A 26,675-nucleotide genomic window follows, 5' to 3' on the forward strand; every position below is an offset into this window, starting at 1 on the left:
GAAACAGGTACATAAAGACTTTCTCCATGAAAGGCAAATCCTTTACAACAGCGGAGCCAGCGGAGACCGTGAGCGCTGTCTTCCTGCCCGTGGCTCCGTGTGTGCGTGTGTGCGGTGTGAGGAAGGGGTGCGCCCTGCCAAGGAATGGGGTGCTCTTCTAAATAAGGGGAGAGTAAGAGAGTGACTAGGAGAGAAGAAGTATGGTCAAGATCAAGGCAAGGCGTTTGTTCAATCGGACGGGTTAAAAGGCCCCGGAATAAACACCTAAGGCACATTTCAACTGTGTGACCTTGGAATGCACAGGGTCCCGTCAGAGTGCTCAAATTAACTCCAGGCACAGCCTAAGGAAGAGCCACACTGCCGGTGTGCCCCCTTTGAGGAGACAGAGGCCAGTCTCTAAGCTGAAGCAATGGTGAGGGTCACAGTCAGCTCCCAGGGTCTGTCCCGTGCTCTTCACTGACGCAACAGGAGACACCTGGACAGTTACGGTCCCAGGGGCCACCTGGCTGCCCCTTCAGCAACCCAGGGACGTCTCCTCTACCCTTAAGTTTATGAGGAACACCGGCAGCTGGCGGAGGGGCGCAGGCCTGTAACCCAGTGCTTGGGAGGCTGAGGCAGGAGGATCGCAGGTTCATGGCAACCTGGCAACTGAGTGAGACCTTGCCCCAAAATAAAGCTCAGTGGTAGAGTGCCCCAGGGTTCACCCACCAGTATCCCCTGCAAAGAAGAGCCGCATGGAGTCTTATCAATTGCCATTTCAGTATCTGCTGAGATGGGTGGTTCCCCTCCCTCCTTGCCAGTTGATACAGCCTCCTTAGTGGATTCCTTAATACACCAAAGGGTCCTGCGCTTCTAGTAGCACCCTGGCTTGGATACAACAGAGCAGGCTTTCAACACAGTGCACGGCTCCATTTGTTAATGTTTTCTAGGAGCTTTACTACATTTTAAGTTTAAGATTGCCTGTTTTCTTCTTTAATGACCATACGTTCCTGTGTCCTAAAATAATTTAAATAAGCATGGAATTAATGATTTCTTAAATGTTTTATGGAATTCACCCATAGACAGGCTGAATATCATTTTGGCAGGGAAAGAGGAAGAATGAAAGCTTTAATTAATTTTTTTAAAAAAAGCTTTACTGCGCCAGGTGTGGTGGTGCACGCTTGTAATCCCCACGCTTGGGAGGCAGAGACAGGAGGATGGCGCAGGTTCGAAGCCAGCCGTGCTGGTTTAGGAGACACTGTTTCCAAATAAAAGAATATAAAAATGGGTCTGGGAGTGTAGCCCGGAGGTAGAAAGGTTTCCAGGAACCCCAGCACCACACACACACACACACACACACACACACACACACACACACAACAGCTTTACTGATATATAATGTACACCCGTCACTCACCTACTTAAAGGGTATGATTCTATTGACCACTTTTAAGATCCTGCATCCGGAGGGCTGAGTCCCCGGGACTTCTTCCCTCTGAGCCCAGTTGCGAGGCCAGGCCTCTGGAACTTCTACCCGGCCGGCTCTAAGCTGGGCTTCCCGGGACCCTATGGATTTGGATTCCCAGGACCCCCTCCTTGGACTCCACTAAGTTGCTCGAGCGGCTCACAGAATTCAAGGAAACATTAAGTTTATTACAAAGGATACAGATGAGGGCTTGCAGGAGGGAGGTGCTGAGAAGGGTGGAGAGTCCGCAGGACCTCTCCAGGGGCCTCGGCAAGCTCAGCTGACCACTGTGGGTTTTGGAAGCTCGGTTACACACGCGCAAATGATTAAATCCCTGAGCACTGGTGACGGCTCAGCCTTCAGCCGCTCTCTGCTTCTCAGAGGTGACACTCGGTATAAAAGTCCCAACTTTGCAAGCCTGCCCAGGTCTTTCTGGGGGCTCAGTCCTGAAGCTATCTGGGGGCAGCTCATTAGCATTTGAAAAGCCACCTATCACTTCCAGGATTCCTAGGATCTGGGGAGCTGTATGGAAATGGGAGACAAGCTTATCAAATTTATTTTTCATTGCATTACAATCCCCTGAACCCAAGTTTCTTCATTTGTAAAATAGGGGCAATACCATCCTTCCGAAGCGGGTAAACTCCAATGACCACACTCTAGGGCTGGCAGACTGGACAGTGCTTGGGGGTGGGGAGCCTGACGTAGATACAGCCACTGCCGGGACCCTTTCTAGGGTCCTTGGCTGGTCCACGGGCCAGGCACTGCAGTGAATGTTACCCAATCCACAGAGAATCCTACAAGCTAGGTGCTATTATGATTTCCAAGTCACACACGGAGAAACTAAAGCTTGAAATACTTTGCCTATGGTCAGAGCTATTGAGTAGAAAAAATGGGACTCCAATCTGGGTCTGACTCAGGCTTCTTAATAACTATGACACTAATTACACATGCATTTTAAAGAGGGGCGGCGGCCGTGTGCACAGGCTTGGAGCTAGGGAAATCTTGTGCAAAGGGAGGGCCAAGCGAAGATAAACCTATCAGAAGGCGGACGTGTGCGTTCTGGGAGGTCAGGATAGACCAGACATTCCGTTGAATAGAACACGCACCATCCATCAAATAACTTATCGTTAGCAACTTGCCTTTGTTATTTACAAATGACCAAAGAATCACCCAAAATGAGGCTGCTGCCACCACACCGAGGAACCCCAGTGGCGCTTCGTGAACCCAGACCCACGGAAAACAGGTCAAAACGGGACAGACGAAAGCAGCTCAGGACACAGATTAGAAAGTGACCGCGACGCGGCCGGGTTACCAGGTTAGTTCCTCCCTACAACTCTCCTTTTATGATCAGGGAGAACTCAGAATTCTCTTTCCCTGGCATTAGCGCAGGGGCACACACGCTGTCGCAAAGAAAGATCTGGAAGGCTTTCCCTTGGAAGCCAGCCTCTGGACGCCCTCTGGCGTGGCTCCTGGCTCAGCTTGCCGTCCACTCACGGTAGAGCTCCGCGGTTCCCACGGGGCCTCCATGTGAAGGAGCTGATGTCACCCACCCGAAGCACAGGAGGCCTGAAAGCCGCTGATCAGAAGCACACACGGCCACCTGCGTGGCCAATGCGTACAGAGGACCAGGCTGTGCTCAGCACAGGAGCCAGCAGTACCAAGACGCCCATCTCCACCCTCATAGAGCTTGTGACTTGCAGGCAGAGAAATGCAAGCAGGCCCATTTCTCCTTCACAGCACCCGTGGACTGGGCAGGGGGTCCTGAGGTACTAGGTGAAGTCCCCTCTGGGGCCACAAGGCTTCCTTGCAGAAGAGACGTTTAACCTGAGACTTGAAAACTAGCAGGTGGCCGAGAGAGATGAACACACCAGGGAGAGGGGCAGCCCCGGGAAACCCAGAGGCCTGCGGGTCCCGTCAGCGGAGGGCCTTCGAGGAGTCAGAAGAGCTGGGCGTGGTGGTACATGTACATGCGTGTAATCCCAGCACTCGAGAGGCTGAGACAGGAGGATCACAGGTTCACAACCAGCCTCAAGCCTAAGGCCCCTCTGCAACTTAGTGAGATCTTGTTTCAAAATTAAACTTCAACAGGGCTAGGGGTGTAGCTTAGAGGTACAATGTCCCTGGGTTCAATGCCCAGGAGAGCTGGCAAGAAAATGCACAACACAGTCAGCAGGTCAGACAGGGCTGGGGAGGAGCAGGAAGAGCGTAAAGCGACATCGGCGTGTGCGGAGAAATCTGTTCTCCCACCTAAAGGCCAGGGAAACCATCAAGGCCTGCGGGCACAGAAGTGACAGGACTGCATCCATTTTTAAAGAGAACATCTCTAACTGCGGCGTGGAGGTTGGCTGGGGGCAGCTGGGAGTGGGTGAAGCTCAACAGAGACGATGGCCCCGGCCAGGTGAGCGCGCGGAGAGAGGCCGGTACCCAGGAAACAGCCTGCAGAGGATGTGGGTACAGCAAGCCCGAGCAAAACGTCATTCTTCAAACAACCCGGTGGAGGTGGCACCACTTACTGAATCCTGCTGGCTGCAAAACCAAGAGGGGGAGGGGAAGGAGGCTAGAACGGAGTCAGGATGAGAGGAAGCAGACGGCAGGACAGGGCTCTGGCTGGACGTCTGCACGGACATCCTCAGCGGCCAGGCCAGCGCGGTGAGGGTGTCCGCGAGACGGAAGCGCTGGGCGGCTGCGTCTTGGTCCTCAGAGCTGCAGACATGAATGCGATTGTCTGGTGAGGACGGGATGAGAGGGCAGCGGCCTGGGCCTGCGCGCGGCCAGCGTGCCCGCGTCTAATGCTGAAGGATGCCCCTGCCCGGAGCGCAGTCTGCACCAGGTTAGGTGCTATGTGGGGGGAAAGGAAGAGTAGGGGCCAGGGAGGAGACCAACAGCCGGGCGGGCATCCGACTTTGCTGTCACAGGCATGGAGGGCGCACGGGGAGTGGGGAGGGCGCCCTGCTGACGATGAGCGCAGGGTACAATGAGGGCTGACGCCTGGGTCTGGGGAAGGAGAAGCCGCGGGAACCTCAGCTGGGTGGACCGGTAGGAATGAGGTGAAGAATGAGTCGAGCTGGGCATGGTGCCGCACGCCTGTTATCCCAGTACCTGGGAGGCTGAGACAGGAGGATTACGGGTTTGAAGCCAGTCTCAGCAACTTAGCGAGATCCTGTTTTAAAACAGAAAATAAAATAGGGCTGGAGTATTGGGGTGCAGCTCAGAGGAAGAATGCCCCAGTACCCCCAAAAAAGTGGGGAGTGAAAGTGGAGGTGGGGCCTCCAGGGAAGGGTACGTCACATGTCACGCTCAGTGATCCGGGGCTCTGAGCGTCTCTTTCTTTTTATTTTTTTATTTTTGCAGTACTAGGGATGGAACTCAGGAGTATTCTACCTTCAAGTTACACCTCTAGCCCTATTTTATTCTTTCATTTTGAAACAGGACCTCACTAAATTGCAGAGGGCCTCACTAAATTCCTGAGGCTGGCTGCAAACCTGCGATCCCCCTCTCAGCCTCCTAAGCACTGGGATTACAAGGAATCTGAACTCAGCCGCCCATTTTCCCCAAAAGGAACCCCGACGAAGGCCTTTTACCTTTCTGTTTCCTCCTCTGAGATGGGATGATAAGATGCTTACTCTGAGGGTTGTCCTGAGGGTCAGGTAAGTGTACAGGGCACCATCTATGCCAGTTGTTATAACCAGAGAAAAAGTGGGATATAAAAGGTCTTCCAATTTGTAAGCAGTCTCTGAACACTTCATAGAATCAACAGCTCTCCGTGTGTGTGTGTGTGTGTGTGTGTGTGTGTGTGTGTGTGTGTGGTACTGGCATAGAACCCAGGGGCATTCTACCTCTGACCTACACCCCCAGCCCATTTTTTATTCTTTATGTTGAAACAGGGTCTCAATGAGTAGCAAAGGGCCTCACTAAGTTGCTGAGGCTGTCCTTGAACCGTGATCCTGTTTCAGCCTCCTGAATGCTGGGATTACAAGTGTGCGTCACCACGCCCGGCTCCCTCTTTTAAGCCACAGGGAATAGTTAGTCGTGGTGGTCCAATCACGGGCTCGGGACTCTGCTCAGTGGCCGGTGGGGCCAGAGCTGGACGGTAAGGGCGCGAGGGGCTCCCAGATGGTGGGTAACGTGTAAAGGAAAGAGCTTTACTGGGCTCGTGGTCCTGGTGGTGGGGAAGCCCACACAGTGCGGCGCCCATTTTTGCTGTGAGGTCACAAAGTGGCAGAAGGACCACAGAGAGGCTGGAGTGAGGATCGCAGGGTCCCAGAAGTGGGGAGGAGCCAGGCCTGCTCCTGCATAACCTCTACCTACTCCAGAGAACAACCCGGTCCTGAAAGAACAGCATTCGCTCAGGGCTCCCAAGGGTGGGGCCCAAGACCTACCCCCGCCAGTAGGCCCCACCTCTTAAGGATCTACTCCCTCTCACCGGCCACTAGGCCCCACCTCTTAAGGATCCACTCCCTCTCACCGGCCACTAGGCCCCACCTCTTAAGCATCCACTCCCTCTCACCGGCCTCTAGGCCCCACCTCTTAAGGATCCACTCCCTCTCACCGGCCACTAGGCCCCACCTCTTAAGGATCCACTCCCTCTCCAAACTCCCAGCACTTAAACTCTGGCACAAACCACAGCACGCAGACAAAGCATCAGCTCTACCTCATTAGGTCTAAGATACCATCGGATGTCATGTCCTGACTTCAGATATTAAAATATACACCCAAACAGCTATAAAATACAGCAATATCTTAAATACAGAGCCAGGTAGTCAGAAAAAATTTCAAAAAATTTCAACTTATAGGCATTTCATAAAACTTCACTCCTAGCTGGGCGTGGTGGGCACGCCTGTCATCCCAACATCTGCAAGACTGAGACAGGAGGATCGCAGTTCACGGACAGCCTCAGCTACTTAGGTCCTTTGCAACTCACTTTGAGACCCTGTTTCAAAAACAAAGAATAGAAAATAGGGCTGGGGATGTAGCTCGGAGGTAGAATGCCTGGGTTCCATCCACAGTACCGCAAAAAAAAAAAATTATTCTTATATTCAAGTACGAATATATCCTTTGCCTGAGAGCACCACGTCAACGCGGTAGAGAAGGGTGGAGTCTTGACATTGCTATCAGAGCCTTCCACAACTCCAAGGAAAGCAAGCACACTGACTGCAAACCCATCACTTTGACAAACCTACCACCAGAGGTCAGTACCGCCTGCGGCGGTCAGTGCAGGCAGGCTGGCTGGGCTTCACTGAGAAGATGCTGACATGCAAATCAGAAATACACTGAGATTCCATCTACCCCTAACCAGAATGGCCATCGCCGAGAAGTTAGCAAGCACAATGAATGCTAGTAAGGACGTGGGGAGCTGGAACTCTTCTATCCTGTTGGTAGGCTGGCAAAGTAGTGCAGCCACTACGGAGATCAGTGGAGATTCCTCAGGAAACTGGGGATGGATCCACCATGTGATCCGGCCATACCACTGCGGGGCGTCTCTCCAAAGGGGCCGAGTTAGAGCACTGCAGTAACATATGCACGTCCATTACGGCAGCACAATTCACAAAAGCCAAATTATGGAGCCAACCTAGGTATTCACCCACAGACGAATGGGTAACAAAATTACGAGATATCCACATAATGGGGTTCTACTCAGCAATCAAGAAGAACAATTATGTCATTTGCAGAAAAATCAAAGGACCCGGAGAACATTATGTTAAGCGAGATTAGCCGGTCCCAGAGAGTGAAGGGTCCTATGTTTGCTCTAATATTCGGAAGCTCCGGAGTAACTGGGATAGCGGAGGGACTCCAGATAACGGAGGAGAAGCCTGGGTGAGCCGGGGGTGGTCAAGGAGGAGGGGAGGGGAAGGAGCGAGGATCAAACAAGGAATGGCAGCCATCAGCTCTGTGCGCGTATGGAGTACGCCAATGTTGACCTCAGTCCTGCCTGGGGAGGTGGGGACGGGCGGGAGGCGGGGGAGAGCCCACCGAGTGTGTGTGCGTGTATGTCACTGCCTACATGGTTTACATGTCGTGATGTGAGACTACGATGTCCAATAAAAGTATACTAAAATGAATCTGACAATTAAAAACGACACCCTGAAAGCCCAGGGACAGGGAGTAATTCAGAAGGACGCGCGCCCAGGGAGGCAGAGCGGCTCCTCGACCTTCTCTTCATCCCCCCAAGCTTTCCCTGCACTTCCCCCTTAACGGTCCCACTCCCGTCAAATTCTAAGATAGCCAAGCCCGCATCCGTTCACACCCTGCAACCCTTCAGAGCGCCAGGAGCCACCGATGTGTCTAAGGCGCGACGTTCCATCAGGAACCCATCTCTGCCCGTCCAGGGCGCCGACGAATGCATTATGAGGAACAGAGTATTTTGTTATTGTTCGCTTGTTTATGTGGAGTGGTTGCTAGCTGCTCGGGGCCCCATTTTAAAGCTACAAGGGAAAGTAAGAGATGAGAATAAAGGTCCAGCCCCTTATTCTGTGGGTTCTAAAACCCACAATGGGGACAACAATAATAAAAGAAATCCTCAAGAGAGTCTGTGGGCTGTCTAAGGAAATACAGCCTCTGTATTACACAGCTGGGCCCAAGCCTCAAGACCCTTTCTTCTTGGTGTTGGTACTGGGGATGGAACCCAGGGGCCTTCTACCTCCGAGCTACACCCCCAGCCCACTTTACATTTTAGTTTGAAACAGAGTCTCACTAAGCTTGGAAGGCCTCACTAAGTCGCTGAGGCTGGCCACCCAAGTATGGGGATTACTAGCGTGTGCCACCATGCCCGGCTTAGTCTCAAGATTCTTGACTGAAAAATAATGCTTTAGCCGGCCGTGGAGATGCGTGCCTATAATTCCAGTACTTGAGAGGCCAAGACAGGAGGATCACAGGTTTGAGACTAGCCTCAGCAGCCTAGTGAGATCCAGTTTTAAAACAAAGAATAAAGCCGGGCGTGGTGGTGCACTCTGGTAATCCCAGCACTCGGGAGGCCGATACCGGAGGATCACAGTTTGTGGCCAGCCTCAGCTACTTAGTGAGGCCCTCTGTAATTCAGTGAGACCCTGTTGCAAAATAAAGAATAAAAAATTGGGCAGGGGCTGTAGCTCAGAGGTCAAATGCCCCTGGGTTCCGTCCTCAGACCCGCAAAAAAAAGGGGGGGGGCTGGGGTGTAGCTTGGCAACAGAATGCCCTGGGTTCAATTCCTAGTACCAACACACACACACACACACACACACACACACACACACACACGCACGCACACGTGTCCTGCACAACGTGGGCCTGCTCGTTTTGATGCTGGCAGGCTCAGTGGCCAGCCGCGCTCTAGGGGCGAGGGCGGGATGCAGTTTGGAAAACAGAGTCGACCTTGGGCACTGCTTCGCAGGTGAAGAGCGGACGGGGAGGTCGGCGCAGATGGCACGGAAGCGGGCAGGCCGGCACACGAGACACACAGCCGCAGAGTTGGCAATGCCACAGCAGCGGTTACCGTCCACCCGAACCGGCCGACCGAGAGGGCAGGAGGGCAGCCCGGAGCGGAGGCACCGTCCAGTAGAGGGCTGCGGGGTGTGCGAGTGGTGCTGGGATCCTATCAGGCAAATTACTCAGGAGTGAAGGCGCTGGATGAGGACCGACTTCAAAAGCACCCGTGGGCTGTGGTCCAGTGTTTACCAAGGGCTTTGTGCTCGGTCCTGGCTAGTGAGTTCAAGACAGTTAATACAGAGTAGGACACACACAGAGAAAAGGTGTGACTGGTATCATGATATTAAAAAATTCAAAAGCCAGGCGTGGGGGCGCACGCTTGTAATCCCAGCATTCAGGAGGCTGAGAATGGAGGATCGCTGTTGGAGGACAGCCTCAGCTACTCAGGCCCTCCACAACTCAGTGAGAACCTGTTTCAAAATAAAGAATAAAAAATAGTGCTGAGAGTGTAGCTCAGGGGTAGAATGCCCCCGGGTTCCATCCCCAGTACTGCAAAAAAAAAAAAAAAATTTTTTTTTTCAAAAAGACATAAAGTGATGGTTATGGCTAAGGTGCTGTTCTCGTCCCTTACCATACACTGACTCATCGAGTCCTCCCAGTCTCCCATAAAGTAACCACAACACTTAAGGCGACACTGGGATCCCAGGAATACTGCCAAGCACCTGCTAGCCGCCGGTCTAAGAGCTGGCACAGGAAGAGTAGACGAGACGAGAGAGAAGGGTGGAAGGTGTCTGGGGTGACCTCTGAGAGAAGGCGGCATCTGGGATGCACCCTGTAACGGTGCAGAAGGACACAGTGAGGGCCGCTCCGCGCAGGGCTGCGGCGCCCTAGGCCTAGGCCCCGTCTGGCCTGCTTTGGTAAGAGGTTTACTGGCCCACTGCTTGGCCTCAGGCTGCTTTCTCGAGGCAAGGGCAAGCAGGGCCATCGGGACAGCCACGGGGGACCACAGTGCCCACAAGGCTCAAATATTCACACTGAGGCCCGCAGCGGAGTCCACAGACCCACCACCTCGGCCTCGTTCTTCCTCGAAGAGAAGTTCACTAGCCAGACACGGCGAGCCCACCCAGGGCCCCGCAGGGCGCAGTCTCGGGTCCCGTCCCAGACCTGCGCCACTGGGACCTGCCTCTCCAGAAGATCTTTGGCCTGTTGGGCATGTAGTGCACGCCTGTAATCCCAGTACTTGGAGGCTGAGAAAGGAGGGTCGCAGGCTCAAGGCTACTTAGCCGGACCTTGTTTCAAAATGAAAAATAAAGTAAGGCTGGGTGTAGAATGTCCCTGGGTTCAGCCTCTAGCATCAAGCAAAGCAGAGCAAAACAAGAAAGATCTTGGGCAGTTCTCCACAGAGAGGGGACCTAAGGAGTCCATGCTGATCCCGTGTGTGACAGAAGGCTTCCGGATGGAGGAGAGGCCCCGAGACCAGGTTCTACAAGGGTCCCTCTTAGCGTGTGACAGTCAGAGTTGGGGGCGTGGCTCGTGTCAGAGAGCGGGGTGGCTGCCCCCCAGCTTCTTTCTCACAGTTTCATCAGAGTCTCCAAACTGCTTCCAACGAGGGTAAGAATTCCGGGGAACTGGAAAAACACCTGGTGCCGAGACTATCGGTCACCACGTGTTTCCATGTCTAACCTAGGTATCGACGTCAAACTCTCACTTCCAGAAGTCAACACATAAATTGAGCGATTCACAGGACAACCCGCGAGCTCGGAAGATGGACGGAGGGTCTATTCAGCAGCGGCCTATTGCGCAGGCTGCCGACATGTCAGTGCTGGGATATTTAAAGATGTAATGTCTTACTGTTAGAGCACGCCCCGCCCCCAAATAAATGTATGAGTCCGCTTCAAATTCAGCTCTTTCTGAATTTTGAATGAGTAAGCAATCTCAAGTCTCAAAGAAACAAAGCAGCGTTCTGGACCGCCGCGCCAACACCATCCCCCCCCCCCCCCCCAGCTCGGATAACAGCTCCCAAGCAATTGTTCAACATTTTGCCTTCTTAACAATCTGGAGAAGTTTGACAGGGTTATTTGTGGGATGCGGTATGCTTTAAAGTAATGACGGCAATACAGATAAAAATAGACGGGTGAGAAGGGGACATTCCCTTTCTTGGTGCTTAGATTTAATACTTTACATTAATTACGCTGGCAGCAACGAAGCAGAACGGAAAGAGACAGCAGATCTGCTTGGAGAAACGCAGCAGGGTTAAAGGAGTAAACCGCAAGGGAAAAAGCAAAACGCAGAAGCCGCCTTCGCTCGCCTCGAGAGGAATCTCCGTGGGAAGTCCACCATGAAGGGCCTTGACCGGCCATGACTTTAGTTCACTATGTTAATGGCACTGAGATCCTAACAGTAACTAACATTCACAGTGTTTACTATGAGCTTACACGTACTAAATGCCAGATACTGATAATCGCATTTAATCTTTAAAACACCCTGACATTTTGAAAGGAGGAAAGTCCTGTGGAGAGAGGGTAAGTAACTTGTCCAAGGTCACACAGTCAAGAGGGGGCGCCGGCCCCTTACTACACTGAGGCTCCTCTCTAACAGACCCTGCTCCCCACTTTCCTCCTGCCTCCATATTAATCTGCAAGAAATTTAAATGCGATGGACTCACGTTGTTACAAATATCAGAGACAAAGAAAACCCCAATGGTGTAGACATTCAAAGTCTTAATGGGAGAGCACACCCGGACCGCTCCGTGGACAGGGGCCAAAAGGGCTCTGCAGTACAGCAAAGCCGGGGGTGTGGGGTCGAATGGAGACAGCGGCTTATCTTTCAGTTGCATAAAATATACATGAAGTCCCGTAAAATTCGGAATTATTTCTTAATAATAAACACGGAGGGGGGCTTTTAACCCTAAGTACCTCGGATGCGCTACATTCTCTTGTCTGCGACACGCGGTGAGTCTACCAGACCCCGGCACTGGCCTGGCGCTCGGGTTGGCACTCCGAGTCGGTGGTGCATGCCTGCTTAAGTCACTGCCCGATCACAAACGAACAGGGGTATTAAAGTAAAGTTGGCACAAGAGGCAGCATCCACATGGCACATTCTTTGTGTCGGGGCTTTATTCTACCAACGCTCCCGGGGAGGGGGGAGCAGCCCCGAAGTCACTAGATAAATAACGCATACTGCAAGTCCGGGAGACGGGGGAGGCCTCTCCAATTCTCCAAATTACCAGCATCTTATGTAAAGCCCCCCACCCCAGCTTGGAGCTCACCGGGTCCCATTTTAAATATTCATTTTCGCCCAAGAGCAAGCTCTTCATCCCCGGGCCAGGGCGAACAGCCTTTAAAATAAGATCCAGCTTCTTTACCTGTGAGAAGATGCAAGGAAGAAAATGGGGCCGGGGAGGCCGGGGGAGAGGCGGCGGCTCTCTAACCCCCTCCCCGGCCGCGCCCGGCCGCGCCGGGGGACAAAGGGCCGCCGGCCACTCACCTTCTTCCTCCGGCTCCAGCTTCTCCAGCATGCCGGCTTCCGCGGGTCCCGGGGCCGCCGCCAGCGCCGCCTGGGGAGGAGGAGCACAGTGAGGCGCCCCCGCGCTTGGTACGGCCCGCGGCGGCAGGTGGGGCGCAGGTGCCCGGCGGGAGGGGAGCTGCCCGCCCCCGGCCCGGCCCCCGGCCCCGCCGCCTACCTCCGCCGCCCCGCATCTGGACGCCCGCGCAGGGGGCACCGCCCGGTGCCAGGCCCGGTGCCAGGCCCGGTGCCAGGCCCGGTGCCAGGCCCGCCCGACCGCCGGCGGAGCTGCAGCCGGCACCTCCCCGGCCCGTCCCCTGCGCTGCCTCCTCAGTGGGCCAGTCTGTAGGTCTCACACTTCCTCTTAAAAAATAAATAAAGGAAGGGGGCGGGGCAGGCAGACAAAGCTAATTTTATCAGCTGATGTGCGATGCAGTCCCGGCTCTGCCCGCTTCACACGGGAAGCCTGCCTGCCGTGCCTGGACGCAGGCGGGGCTCTCTCCTGCCTGTCTTACCTAGCCCAGGCCTGATGTCTAGCCACTGCAATAAGGCAAGAAAAGGAAATGAGAGGGATACGGACTGAAGAAAGGAGAAATAAAATCGTGTACATGACATTGTTATTACGTGGAAAATCCCAAGGAATCTACCCCAAAGCCCAAAACCAACACCCAAAACCTTCCTGCGACGGGTGAGTTCAGTGGTCACAGGATCCCAGAGCAACACACCATCAGTTAAATCCCTGCACGCTATCCGTGAGCACGCGCAAAGCTGAAACAAAAACACCACCATTCGCCAGTACCTGGGAGGCTGAGACAGGAGGACTGCAGGTTGGAGGCCGGCCCCAGCTACTTAGTGAGGCCCTCAGTAACTTAGTGAGACCCTGTTTTAAAATTAAAAGGGAGAGCCGGGCGTGGTGGCGCACGCTTGTAGTCTTCCTGCTTGAGAGGCGGAGACAGGAGGATCACGCAGGTTAGAAGCCAGCCACGCTGGCTTAAGAGACCCTGTTTCCGAAAACAAAAAAAGGTATAAAATAGGTCTGGGAGTGTAGTCCAGAGCTAGAAGGGCTTCCAGGAACCCCAGTACCACCAAAAAAAAAAAAAAAAAAAAAAAAAAAAAAAAAAAAAAAAAAATTAAAAGGGAGAAATGTAGGTAAAATTGGGGGTAGAACACTCCTGGGTTCAATCCCCAGTACCACAAAACAACGACAACAACACACACACACATACGCACACTGTTTACAATATCTGCAACGAAAATAAACCAGAAGCCACCATGTACAAGATCTGTGTGCTAAAAATTACACAATGGAGGTTAAACGAGCTAATCCAAGGGGAGTCACCCATTTTCGTGAACTGGAAGACCGAACATAAATATGGCAGTTATCTTTTTGTTTAATGCAATTCCTGTTAAAATCCCAAGAAGGCTTTTTTGTAGCAATAAACAAGATTATTCTCATATTTATAATGGAAAGGCTCAAGCTCTGGAAAACCTAAAACAATCTTGAAACATCAGAATGAAGTGGGAGGGGCCGGTCTACCCGGCAGTGAGGTTCACCGTCAGCCTCTGAGTCTGCGTGACACTGGCAGAGAAATCATCGGCCGGTCTAGAACCCAGAAATAGACCTATGCAGATATGCTAAATCAATCTTTGGCAAGGATGTAAAAGCGATGGATCTGGGGCAATTAATGAGACGGCAAAGGCAAAACAGTAAAGCTGAACTTCAGCCTCATGCCATTCACAAAAAGGTAGCTCAACCTGGGTCTTGTATATAAAATGGAAAACTGAACCAAGCGTGGTGGCGCACGCTGCAATCCCAGTCCATGGGAGGCTGAGACAGGAGGATCACAGGTTTGTGGCCAGCCTCAGCTACTTAGTGAGGCCCTGTGCAACTTAGTTTTACTGTAGAATGAAAGAATATATATATATATATATATATATATATATATATATATATTACATATATATTATATATAAAATAGGGCTGGGGGTGTAGCTAAGAGAAGAATTGCCCCTAGGTTCAATTCCCAGTACCACACACACACAAAATTAAAAACACAGAAACTTTTAGGGGGAAAAATAGGAGAAAATCTTTGGGACCTGGACTGGGCAGAGTCAGACTTGACACCTCAAGCATTATACATGAAAGAAAAAGAACAATAAGTTGGATCTAATTAAAACGAACACCTTTGCTCCCTCAAAGTCCTAGCTGACAGGATGAAAGAACAAACTACAAAGTAGAAGGAAATATCTGAAAACCACAAAGCTAACAAATTATTAGTGTCTGGACTACATAAAGAACTCTCAGCGGGGCGTGGTGGCACGCTTCTAATCCCAGTACTTGGGAGGCTGAGACAGGAGGTTCGCAGGTTCGCAGCCAGCCTCATCTACTTAGGCCCTCCGCAACTTGGTGAGACCTTGTTTCAAAATGGAGAATGAAAAATAGGGCTGGTGGCATATCTCAGAGGTAGAATGCCCTGGGTTCAATCTCCAATACCACACACACATACACACACACACACACACATAATAAAATAGGGCTGGGAGTGTACCTTGGAGGTAGAATGCCCCTAGGTTCCATCCTCAGTACACACACACACACACACACACACACACACACACACACAGAATGAAACACTGATACATGCAAAAACTCGGATAAAGCCCCAGGGAATTACGCTCAGTCACACACACCGATCCCCAAAGGCCACACACTGTATGATTCCATTTACATTCTATTCTGCTTTATTTTCTTTCAGTACTGGGGACTGAACCCAGGGCCCCCATGCTAGGTAAGTACTTTACCACTGAGCTACTCTGGCAGCCCTGTGTCATGTTCTGGAATGACGTCGTAAGTGGAGAGCGGGTCGGGCAGGCGGGCCGGGAGCGATGCCTGTGGGTATCCAGGACAAGACGAGGGACCTTCCGGATGGGGTCAAGCTCGACGGCGTCAGGCCCCGTGTCCGGCTCTGATACCATACTGCATTCCCCCTGAACCAAGCCACGCTGGTGTGTGAGAAGAAATGACAGTTTGTATGTATGTGTGTGAGTGTATGTGTGTGTGTGTGTGTGTGTGTGTGTGTGTGTGGTACTGGGGATGGAGCCCAGGGGCATTCTACCCCTGAACTACACCCTCAGCCTTATTTTATTTTATATCGAAACAATTTTGCTAAGTTGCTGAGGCTGGTCTCAAACCTGTGATCCTCCTGTCTCGACCTCCTGGACACTGGGATTACATGTGTACGTCATCAACACAGGCTTGTGTTTTTTATCACGTGCTTTTATTGGTGCGGTAGAGTCTGACATCGTAATGGAAATCATGTTGACAGTGACATGCTCACAGGGCACTTGGTGCCCCCACCCCCGCCTGCCTGGCTGGCTTGGCTTCATTAAAAGAAAAAAAAACCTATTTATTGGAAAAATAATCCACTCACCCCAAGTATCCAGTGCTTTTTAGTATATTCAGAGTCACATAACTACACAAGTTTACTGCATTCCCAGTGGCCTAAAGGGAAACTCTCTACCCCGGTTGGTCCCTTCCCACTTCCTGTCCAGCCCCCACGCTCCCCGCTGACTCCCGTGGAGTTTGTCAGTGTTTCCACCGCTGTGACCAAAACACCTGCCAGGAACGACACAGACGAGGAAAGGGTTGTTTGGGCTCATGGCTTCCGAGGGGCATCCATAGGTGACTGACTTCAAGGCACGGGGCGGCGCCGTGTGCTGGAGGAAGCTGAGCTCAACTCGAAGGTGGGGAAAGGCAGAGAGAGCGGCACCAGTGCCCGGGGAGCAGATACAGTCCCCAAGGCACACGCCCAGACCTCCTCCACGTGGGCCCTGCTGCCCACATTATCACCCCGCAAACCCATCCGTGCTGTGGGCGTATCGCTATTGAGATGAGGGCCCTGATTCAGCCATGGCACTTCTACACATTTACAAAAATTTTTTTTCTGGCACTGGGCGTTGAACCCAGAGGCATTCTACCGTCAAGCTACACCCCAGCCCTATTTAATAAAAATTAAAAAAAAAATAATAATTATTATTATTATTGTTGTACTGGGGATGTACCCCAGGGGCACTGTACCTCCGAGTCATACCCCCAGCCCTATTTTTTAGTCTTTTCATTTTTTGAAGCATTTTTAAGTTGCTGAGGGTCTGGCTGGGTTGCAAAGGGCCTCGCTAAGTAGCCGAGGCTGTCTGTGAACCTTGATCCTTCACTCTCAGCCTCCCGAATGCTGGGGTTACAAGTGTAATAAGGCCGGCCTTATTATTTACTTTTTGAAACAGGGTCTCACTAAGTTGCAGAGGCCTCACTAGGTAGGTGAAGCTGGCTGTGAACCTGCGATGCTCCTGCCCCAGCCTCCCATGTCCTGGGATGACAGTTTGCACCACCATGCCTGCCAGCTCTGAGCATTTCTGCATTGCTAACACATGGACTTTTCCAGGGAACTTTCTATAGTCAAACTGTAACACATGGAATTTGACAATACCCAGTCTTTTGTGATCGACTGTTTAAAAATGCTTTCAAGCCAGGCGTGGTGGCGCACGCTTGTAATCCCCGCGCTTGGGAGGCAGAGACAGGAGGATCGCGCAGGTTCGAAGCCAGCTGCGCGCGCTGGCTTAGGAGACCCTGTTTCCAAATAAAAAAATATAAAAATAGGTCTGGGAGTGTAGCCCGGAGGTAGAAGGGCTTCCAGGAACCCCAGTACCACAAAAAAAAAAAAAATGCTTTCAAGAGCTGGACATGGTAACACACGCCTGTAATCCCTGGAATATATATCCTCCTACTTGGGAGGCTGAAACAGAAGGGTCATAGGTTTGAGGCCAACCTTAGCAACTTAGTGGGAGCCTCAGCAACTTAACAAGGGCCCATTTCAAAATAAATGAATGGTCTGGCTATCCCACTCCTGCAGATCTTCCCAAAGATGTTAAAGCCAGAAACTACAGTAATTATAAATAGGGCAGAGGCTATAGCTTGGAGGTCAAATGCCCTTGGGTTCCATCCCAGACCTGCCAAAAAAAAAAAAACAAAAAAACAAAAAAAAAACAGTGTAAGCCAGGCCTGGTGGTGCACACCTATAATCCCAGTACTTGTGAGGCTGAGACAGGAGGATTCCAGGTTTGAGGACAGCCTCAGCAAGTAGTGAGACTTTCTCAGCCTAGTGAGACTTTGTTTCAAAATCGAAATAAAATAGGGTTGAGGGTCTCAGCCTACTGAATGCTGGGACTACAAGTGTGCCCACCACGCCTGGCTTAAGCTGCTGTTTTGAGAGGCAGACAGGAGCAGGACCACCTAGAGGAAGCTGGAGAAGGCCAGAGACTGAAATAAGCGCCTATTTGTGCCAACCGGCTTGATAGTGGGCAGACGCCAGCAGCCCGAGTGCGTCTACGTGGCACGCTGGTGCAACTGAAGTTATTGCCACAGGTTTCGCTGAGCAAGACAGCTGGCATTTTCTTCCTCGGACAGAGACAGCCACAGAGCGCTGGGCAAAGGCAGTGGCGCTAGTTCCCCGTAAGACACCGGCTCGATTTCAGGGGCTCAAGGGCTTTGGGGGCTTTGGGGCCTGTACAGAATCCTTGGCAGGGTGCAGGGAGAGCGGAGCTGTTGGCACGAACCGTTTAAAGTTGGTGGTGGTCGGTTGCCCTTTTATGGTGACGCTGTCTTAAAGTCTCAACAGACGGATACCAGATTTAATTTTAGCTCCTCCAGGCAGGCAGGGGAAACCGGGAGAGGGCCGGGGCTCCGCGGCGTCCCAAACATCCCGAAGGCAGAGGCCGACTTGGGTTCCCAACACCATCTCCTCCATCAGCACCAGGGATCTGATGCAACAGAAACAGTCAAAACGGAAGCCGGGCGTGGTGGGCACGCTTGTAATCCTGGCATTCGGGAGGCCGAGACCGGAGGACTGCGGTTCGCGGACAGCCTCAGCTACTTAGCGAGGCCCTCCGCAACTTAGCGAGACCCTGTTTCAAAACTAAGAACACTAAACAATAGGGCTGGGGGTGTAGCTCGAAGGTAGGTACGATGCCCCTGGGTTCCATCCTTAGTACCACACACACAAAAAAAGTCAAAATGGGGCACCCCACCCCTCCTCTGGTGCAGGCCGATTTCCCTGGGGATAGATAACTAGATGGTCCTAGCTGGGCCTGGTGCTAAGTCAACCGGGGCCTTTCTACCTGCATGCCACTGGGCTCTGCAGACCGTCTGGGGCTAGCAGGCTTCAGTGTGGTGGAGGGTATGCTCTGAGTGGGACTTCATTGAAAAGGCACCTGCCAAAAAAGAGCCGGGCGTGGTGGCACGCGCTTGTCATCCCAGTACTTGGGAGGCTGAGACAGGAGGATCTCGGTTCGCGGACAGCCTCGGCTACTTAGCGAGGCCCTCCGCAACTTAGTGAGACCCTGTTTCAAAATAAAGAATAAAAAATAGGGCTCGAGGTATACCTCAGAGGCAGAATGCCCCTAGGTTCTAGGGAGCACCACACACAAACAAACGATGGGGTTATCACAGTGACATTTTGGTTAGCAAAAAGCACTAAATTATTAAGGTTTGTCTTACATAATTGGCCTAGGTGCCGCAAAATGCAATCTTTGGACAAATGCAGGGAGGACTTCAGCCCGCAAGCTGAATCATACAACGCCCAAAAGCACGCCTAATGCAGCGAGGTCGGGTGTGCTGGCCCTGCCTTAAAGAAGAGAGAATCTGAAATAGCTCCTGCGAGAAACAAACCAACCTTACAGACTGGCGAAGGAACTGCTGAATAATTTAGTGGCAGAACCCGAGCTCCTGCACGCCGCCCGCTGCTGCCTCCCGGAGCTCTGCTTGCCGGGCCCGGGCGTCCTCCCTGGGGTTGGCCTGACGGGCCCCCAGCCCCCGGGAGGCACGTCTGAGCCTGTGCGAGGCCTCGGCGCCAGCCGGGAGCTGCCCGTGCTGCACGCACGTCTAAAACCGCCCCCCGCATTTGTCATCTTAGCCCCCCCGGAGGCAGCGCTGTGCGCACGCCCTCCGGGGCCTGGTGCTTGGCTCCTGGGACGGACTCCACTTCCTTCCAGCCTCACCCTCTCCCTGTCCGTTACCACCTGTAGCCAGAGTGACTTTTCAGAAATAGACATGGCAGCCAGTTGTGGTGGCGCACGCCTGTAACCCAGGCACTCTCGGGAACCTTCAGGATGTTGGTGGGACCTGCACCCAGCACCTTCTCTTGCTCATTCCCCCCATACAGCTGTGCTCAACGCCTGCCGTGTCTGTCCCGGAACGAGCCCTCTCCCTTCTGCGAGGGTCTGAACACGCCGGCCTCTCTCTCTTCTTCCTGCACGTCCCTTTAAGACGTGGCTCCGTCTTCACCAGGAAGCCTTTCCTGATTTATCTCCCGCCCTCCCCTTCCTCTTGACCTCTTGTTGTAACTTGCCGGGCCAGCTGCTCCTCTTAAGCTGTGTGCTTCTGTGTCACACAAAACCCTCTGGGTTGCAGTTTGCTACGTTTCTGTTTCACGCCCATGATCCGAGTACTTGGGAGGCCCAGACAGGAGGATTGCAGGTCTCAGGGCAGCCTCAGCCACTTAGCGAGACTCCTGGCAACCTAGTGAGACCCTGTTTCAAAACAAACAAACAAACAAACAAACAAATATATATATAAATAAAATATAAATATAAAAAATATATAAACAAAACTATATATATATATATATATATATATATATATATATATATATGGCTGAGGGTGTAGCTCACAGGTAGAGACCCTCTGGGTTCAATCACTAGTATCACACAAGGACAACGACGAAATCCCATCAAGTCTTTGAAGAGGAAGAACGACTCAGCATCCTGACATGACCTGAGTCTGACACACGTAGGCACTCAGGAATATGTGAGCAGAATGAATTGCTCCTTATTAGCAAGTCAACGAAACCCTGGTGGGTAGACAGGAGATCTCCCCCCCCACCCCCCATACTGGGGATGGAACCCAGGGGCGTTCTACACCGAGCTCCACCCCAGCCCTATTTTTTATTCTTTATTTTGAAACAGGGGCTCACTGAGTTGCAAAGAGCCTCGCTAAGTAGCTGAGGCTGTCCGCGAACTGCAATCCTCTGGTCTAGCCTCCCGATGATGATGATAATAATAGTTGTTATTATTATTATTATTTGCAGGTCTGGGGATGGAACCTAAGGGCATTCAACCTCTGAGCTATACCCCCTACCCTATTTTTTATTCTTTATTTTGAAACAGGGTCTCATTAAGTTACATGGAGTGCCTCGCTAAGTAGCCGAGGCTGTCTGAGAACCGCGATCCTCCGGTCTCAGCCTCCTGTAAGTGCTGGGATGACAAGCGTGCGCCACCGCGCCCGGCGACAGGTGATTTTTAATAGCGCAAATGGGTTTCCAGTTGCCATTCAGTTACCTAGAGCTACCCTCGGTCCCTTTCCTACGTGGAAGTGATCATCGTCCCCTCTCCCTTGAATGCTGGAGTTGACATTTGAAAGAAAAAAAGTGAGCTGCTGAGGAACACTGGCCACAAACACCTTCCTGTCCTGACTGCTCGGGGCCAGAGGGCACCGCGGCGATTCACAGGCTGGCCCGCGGCCGGCGGAGAGCCTCCCCGCTCCTGCCGCCCCAAGACAACTGGTCAGTGAAAACAATTAGCTTTTAAAAGTGGTGTAGACGTCTGATAAAAGCTCAAAACACACTCAGCAGCGCGACTACTGCTCGTCCATGTTGATTCCAACCAGCCTACTTGGGGAATGAGCGCTTTCCCAAGTGGCCGTTCAGATGCTATGAACTAGGAAGTCAGCTCCTCTCCGACACGTACTTCTGATTTCCTCCAAAGAGCCTTAATTTTGCAGTGTCTTTTCAGGGAGAGTGGCAACCGATTTCTGCAGTTCAAGTCAGCTGACAACCTGTTTCGAAGCACGTGTTATTAAATAAGAGCTGCAGAAAGCTGCCTGACCTAAAATGTGCCTTCCATCCGGGCGCTCTGTGTTCAACTACCTGCTGACTTCCCCGGAGGAAGGAGCTGGTAAGTTCTGAAGACGGCCATTCACTCAGCAGATATTTAATATCTGCTCTGTGCCAGGGACCATGGTGGTTGGTTAATAAAATATCCGTTGAGTGAAATGCCCTGGCATGACTGGAAATTGGCACGGAGACGCGGAGAAGGAGCCCTGCGCACACCAGGGTCGGCGGGATTAGCCTGCCATCTTCAACCCCGGTCCTGAGAAAGTCAGGTTCTGAAATGTGTTCGTCCCTTGTTTCACCAGCGAAGCCAAGTGCTTTTGTGCGGGGAGGGCCACCACGCAGGCCTTGGGAGGCCGAGACGGAAGGAGCGCAGGCTCGTGGCCAGCCTCAGCAATTTAGTGAGGTCCTCAGTAACGTAGGGAGACCCTGTCTCAGGAATAAAATAAACAAACGAGGATTGGGGGTATAGCTCAGAGGTAGCATGCCCCTGCGTTCAATCCTCAGCACTGCAAAAACAAGCAGAAAACAAAAAGGTTACTATTAACTTTGTGTTTAACGTGACTTTCTAGGAACCAGATACTTAGGTTTTATTGGGTTGACAACTTTCTTATTTTCTCAAAATACTTTGCAAATGATAAGTTTTGCTTCTCAAGTTCAATTAGCTTTTCTATTATTATTAGTAGTAGTAGTGTTGAGTAGTGCCAGTAGTAATAGTACTGAGGATTGAACCCAGAAGCATTGTTCTCCCAAGCCACACCCCTAGCCCAATTTTTACTTCTCACTTGGAAACAGGGTCTCACTGGATTGCTGAGGGCCTCGCTAATTTGCCAGTGCTGGCCACGAACCTGCGATCCTCCTGTCTCAGCCTCCCAGGTCCTGGGATTACGAGCGTGCGCCACCACCACGCCCAGCGCCTTCAACTCCTAACGCAGCCCGGTCCCAGACGTTGAAAGGTGTGGTTTCAGCACTGTCACGCAGTACACAGAATAGTGCGACCGCTCGACAGCATCTCCCTCTAACACTCGGGAGGCTGAGACAGGAGGACCGCGGTTTGAGGCCAAGCTGTGTTAACTTAGCAAGACCCTAAAGAAAAGAAAAAGGAGGTGGGGTGGAGCTCAGAGGTAGAGCGGCCCCGGGTTCCACCCCCGGAACCCCACACGATAGCCTGCTCAACTCTCCCCAGACAGACCACTGTGAAGTGTTTTAGCTCCGTAATCCCTCACTGGACACCCAGTACTTCCACTCTTGTGGGCGCCGATCCACGTCGAGAGGGTGGGAAGGAAGCACAGTGAGGGGCTGGAAGGTGGAGGCCGGGGCTGGAAGGTGGAGGCCGGGGCCGGAAGGTGGAGGCCGGCTGCTGCCCCCGCCCCCCTCGCTGCCTCTGCGCCTCCGTTCTCCTTGTCTTGGTGGCACTGGGGACTGAACCCAGGGGCCTTCTGCCTCCAAGCTACACCGCCTATTTCACTTTTTATTTTGAAGTAGAGTCTCACTAAGTCACTGAGGGCCTCGCTAAGTTGCTGAGGCTGGCCTCAAACCTGTGATCCTCCTGTCTCAGCCTCCCACGCCTGTGCGCCACCATGCCTGGCTTTCTGCAATCTCTATGATCTATGGTTCCCCTGCTCCTCAGGACGGGTTAGGGCGAACTTGGACACAGCCAACTAAGGCAGACATCTTCATCCATTAAGAACAACGGTGAGGGGCCGGGCGTGGTGCACGCTTGTAATCCCCGCGCTTGGGAGGCGGAGACAGGAGGATCGCACAGGTTCGAAGCCAGCCTCGGCTACTTAGTGAGGCTCTCAGCAACCTAGTGAGACCCTGTTTCCAAATAAAATAGAAAAAAGGTCTGGAAGTATAGCCCAGAGGTAGGAAAGCCTGTGGGTTCCACTCCCAGTACCACCAAAAAAATTTTGTTTAAAAAATTAAATAAAAAAAAGAGAATAATTGTGAGTCTCTTTTTGTGGCATAATTTACACATAGTAAGCTGCATCTGCTTCAGGACGAGGTAACATAAAAACATCACGCAAACCAAGGCACAAAGCACAGCCGGCAGCACAGACGCTCCCTCCTGCTCCTCGTGCCCTTCTCTCCTCCACCCAGGGTCCCAGGCAATCACCAAGCTACTTTGTGTGTGCGCGGTGCTGGGGGTGGAACCCAGGGGCATTCTATCTCCAAGCTACACCCCCAGCCCTATATTTTATTCTTTATTTTGGTACTGGGGGTGGAACCCAGAGGCTTTCTACCTCCAGGCTATACTCCCAGACCTTTTTTATATTTTATTTGGAAACAGGGTCTCACTGAGTTGCTGAGAGCCTCACTAAGTAGCTGAGGCTGGCTTCGAACCCGTGCCACCCTCCTGTCTCAGCCTCCCAAGCGCGGGGATTACAAGCGTGCGCCACCACGCCTGGCTAAAAATTTTAATACGTGGAATCATACTGTGTATAATCTTACATATACTCCTCTCGTTTGCAACGGAGTAGATGGAACCGGAGGACGTCACGTTAGTGAAATGAGTAGACGCAGAAAGACCAGTACTGCGCGCTCTCACGACGCGGACAGATATTAACGAATCAGTTGAGCAGCCTTGAGGTCAGGCTGCGCAGTTTTTGGAGACCCTGTCTCAAAATAAAATACAAAGGGCCGGGGGTGTAGTTCGGTGGTAGACAACTCCCTCTGGGTTCAGTCTCAGCAACCCTGAAACATTAACCGGAGTGTCCGACAGCGACTCCTAGAGGCCGGGAAGCGGTGGCAGGGACAGTGAGAGGCCGGGGAGAAGGTACCGGGAACAGCTCAACAGGATCGCAGCGCGGTGGGGACTGGAGCCAGTAACATTTGTGTGTGTGTGTTATGGGGGTGGAACCCAGGGGCGTTCTACCTCCGAGCCGCACCCCAGCCCTGTTTTTTAGTCTTTATTTTGAAACAGGGTCTCACTGAGTTGTAAAGGGCCTCACTAAGTAGCTGAGGCTGGCCGCCAACCACGATCCTCCCATCTCAGCCTCCCGAATGCTGGGATCACAAGCGTGCGCCACCACGCCCGGCAACATACTATGTTTTTTATTAATAACTAGAAGAAACTCAAGTCTTCAAGCACAAAATAATAATGAGATGGAAATGCTGAATATCCTGACTTACCAGTACCTCTTATATACATGCACCGAAATATCACACTGTATGGTATCTTCATATGGATTTCTTCATCCTCCATACATCTTCCTTGGTGAAGTGACTTTTGCCCTTTTTTATTTTTTTTTTTGGTGGTACTGGGGTTCCTGGAAGTCCTTCTACCTCCGGGCTATACTCCCAGACCTAGTTTATAGCTTTTGTTTGCAAACAGGGTCTCTTAAGCCAGCGGGGCTGGCTCCGAACCAGCGCGATCCTCCTGTCTCCGCCCCCAAGCGCGGGGATTACAAGCGTGCGCCACCACGCCCGGCGACTTTTGCCCATTTTTTGATGGGATCTTTCTGTTTCTGTTGAGTATGGCGGGCAGATGCCAAGATGACCCCCAGTGACACCCACCTCCTGGCATTCAGGTACTTGTATAACTCTTCTTGGCACAGGCTAGACTTAGTGGCTTGCCTCCACGCAAGAGAACACAGCAAAGGCCACAGGACATTACGTCCACCATGACACTCTGTCTACATAAGATCGTGGTGCCTGTACCTCCCACGAGCCAAGCTGCCATTCTGGAGAGAGAGGGAGGCCCACATGGCAGGAACTGAGGCCCTGAGGCCAACGCCTGCAAGGACCAGGACCCCAGGAGCTTGGGAGTAGACCCTTCCCCAGCCAAGTCTTCAAATGAGACCGACCTGGCCAACGCCTTGGGCGTCAGCTTCATGGGGCAGAGGACTCAGCTGAGTGTGCTTGCAATGTGGCTATAGAACTATGAGATTTAGGCCACTGGGTTTGAGTTTTTAAAGATAGATTTGGAAGCTAGGTGTGGGGGCGCGCACCTGCTGTCCCAGTACTTGAGATAGGAGAATTGCAGGTTTGAAGTCAGCATGAGCAACTTAGTGAAAGCCTGTTTCCAAATAAAAAATAAAATAGGGTTATGGGTATAACCTGGAGGTAGGACATCCCTGGGTTTCATTCCCAGTACCATACAAAAAAAAATCTATCTATCCATCATCTGTCAAAAGTGGTGAGCTGGGCATGGTGGCACGTGCCTGCAGTCTCAGCTACTTTGGAGGCTCCGGATTGCTTGAGCCTAAGAGTTTATGGGCAGGCTGGGCAACACATTAAGAAGCTATCTCAAAAGAAAAAAAGAGCAAGAAAACATAATAAACAAAAAGAATATTCTCTCCAATTCCATAACTTGTCTTTTCAGAATCCTAACTATTTCTTTTAAAGAGGAAACTTAAAAATTTTTGGTGAGATCTGACTATATATATATATATATATATATATATATATATATATTGGTGGTACTGGGGTTCCTGGAAACCCTTCTACCTCCGAGCTACACTCTGAGACCTATTTTATACTTTTTTAAAATTTGGAAACAGGGTCTCTTAAAGCCAGCGCGGCTGGCTTCGAACCTGCGCCATCATCCTGTCTCCGCCTCCCAAGCGCGGGGATTACAAGCGTGCACCACCACGCCTGGCTAGATCTGAGTTAACTTTTTATGGCTCGCCAAAAACAAGATTTCATGATCTAAGAAATCCTCCCACCCCTCAAGGTTATGAGGATTCTCTTCAATATTTTCTTCTAGAAGTTTTGTACTTTGGCTTTTATGGTTAGGTCGATGGTCTATTTTCATTTAATTTTTCATTACAATGTGGGCTAAGAGTTGAGATTCAGTTATTTCCATACCCAAACCCACTTGTTTTACGTTGCTGGTTGAAAAGACTTCACACCCCTCACTGACTTGGCACCTTTATCTAAAATCAGTGACCACAGGTGAGAGGTCTATTTCTGGACTTTCTATTTTCTTCTCCGATCTGTATCTACTTTGCTCATCATGTCCACCTGATTTGATGCTGGAGCTCTATGATAAGCCCTGAAATCAAGCAGCGCATAGTTTCTTGACTTTGTTCTTTTTTAAAAAAAAAATTGCTTTGAGTTATCTAAGCCCTTAACATTTCCACCTATGTTTTAGAATTAAAAAAAAAAGTACTGGAATTATGTCTGGGACTGTATTTGATCTTTAAATCAGTTTGGGGAGCACTGACATCTTAACAATATTAGAGCTCCCCATCCATGGCCATGGTATACCCCTCCATTCATTTGGGTCTTTTTACAATTCCCCTCAGCAATCTTTTATATTTTTCAGTAAAGAGGTGTTTTGTTAAATTTATTTCTAAGTATCTTATGCTTTTTGATGCTCTTATAAATGAAATTTCTTTAAAATTTCATTTTCTAATTGTTTGCTGCTGCTAAGCATATAAAAA

General features: G+C 51.4%; 1 protein-coding gene across 6 annotated transcripts in view; it reads right to left on the minus strand.

The window, feature by feature from the left end:
* The window catches only part of PRKAG2 (protein kinase AMP-activated non-catalytic subunit gamma 2), a gene marked incomplete at its 5' end in the record, with an annotated part of 260,276 nt that overhangs the window by 54,366 nt on the left and 179,235 nt on the right, over positions 1 to 26,675 (minus strand). For 4 of the 6 annotated variants that reach the window (XM_080701976.1, XM_080701975.1, XM_080701978.1 and 1 more), the window contains one exon: positions 12,332 to 12,401. The exons of the other annotated variants lie outside the window; for them this stretch is intronic. In XM_080701976.1, the coding sequence (XP_080558102.1) occupies positions 12,332 to 12,401 (70 nt within the window). The remainder of the gene's footprint in view (positions 1 to 12,331; positions 12,402 to 26,675) is intronic. 6 annotated transcript variants of the gene reach the window in all.

Source organism: Muscardinus avellanarius, assembly GCF_963383645.1.
Source record: "Muscardinus avellanarius genome assembly, chromosome: 9".
Lineage (NCBI taxonomy): Eukaryota > Metazoa > Chordata > Mammalia > Rodentia > Gliridae > Muscardinus > Muscardinus avellanarius.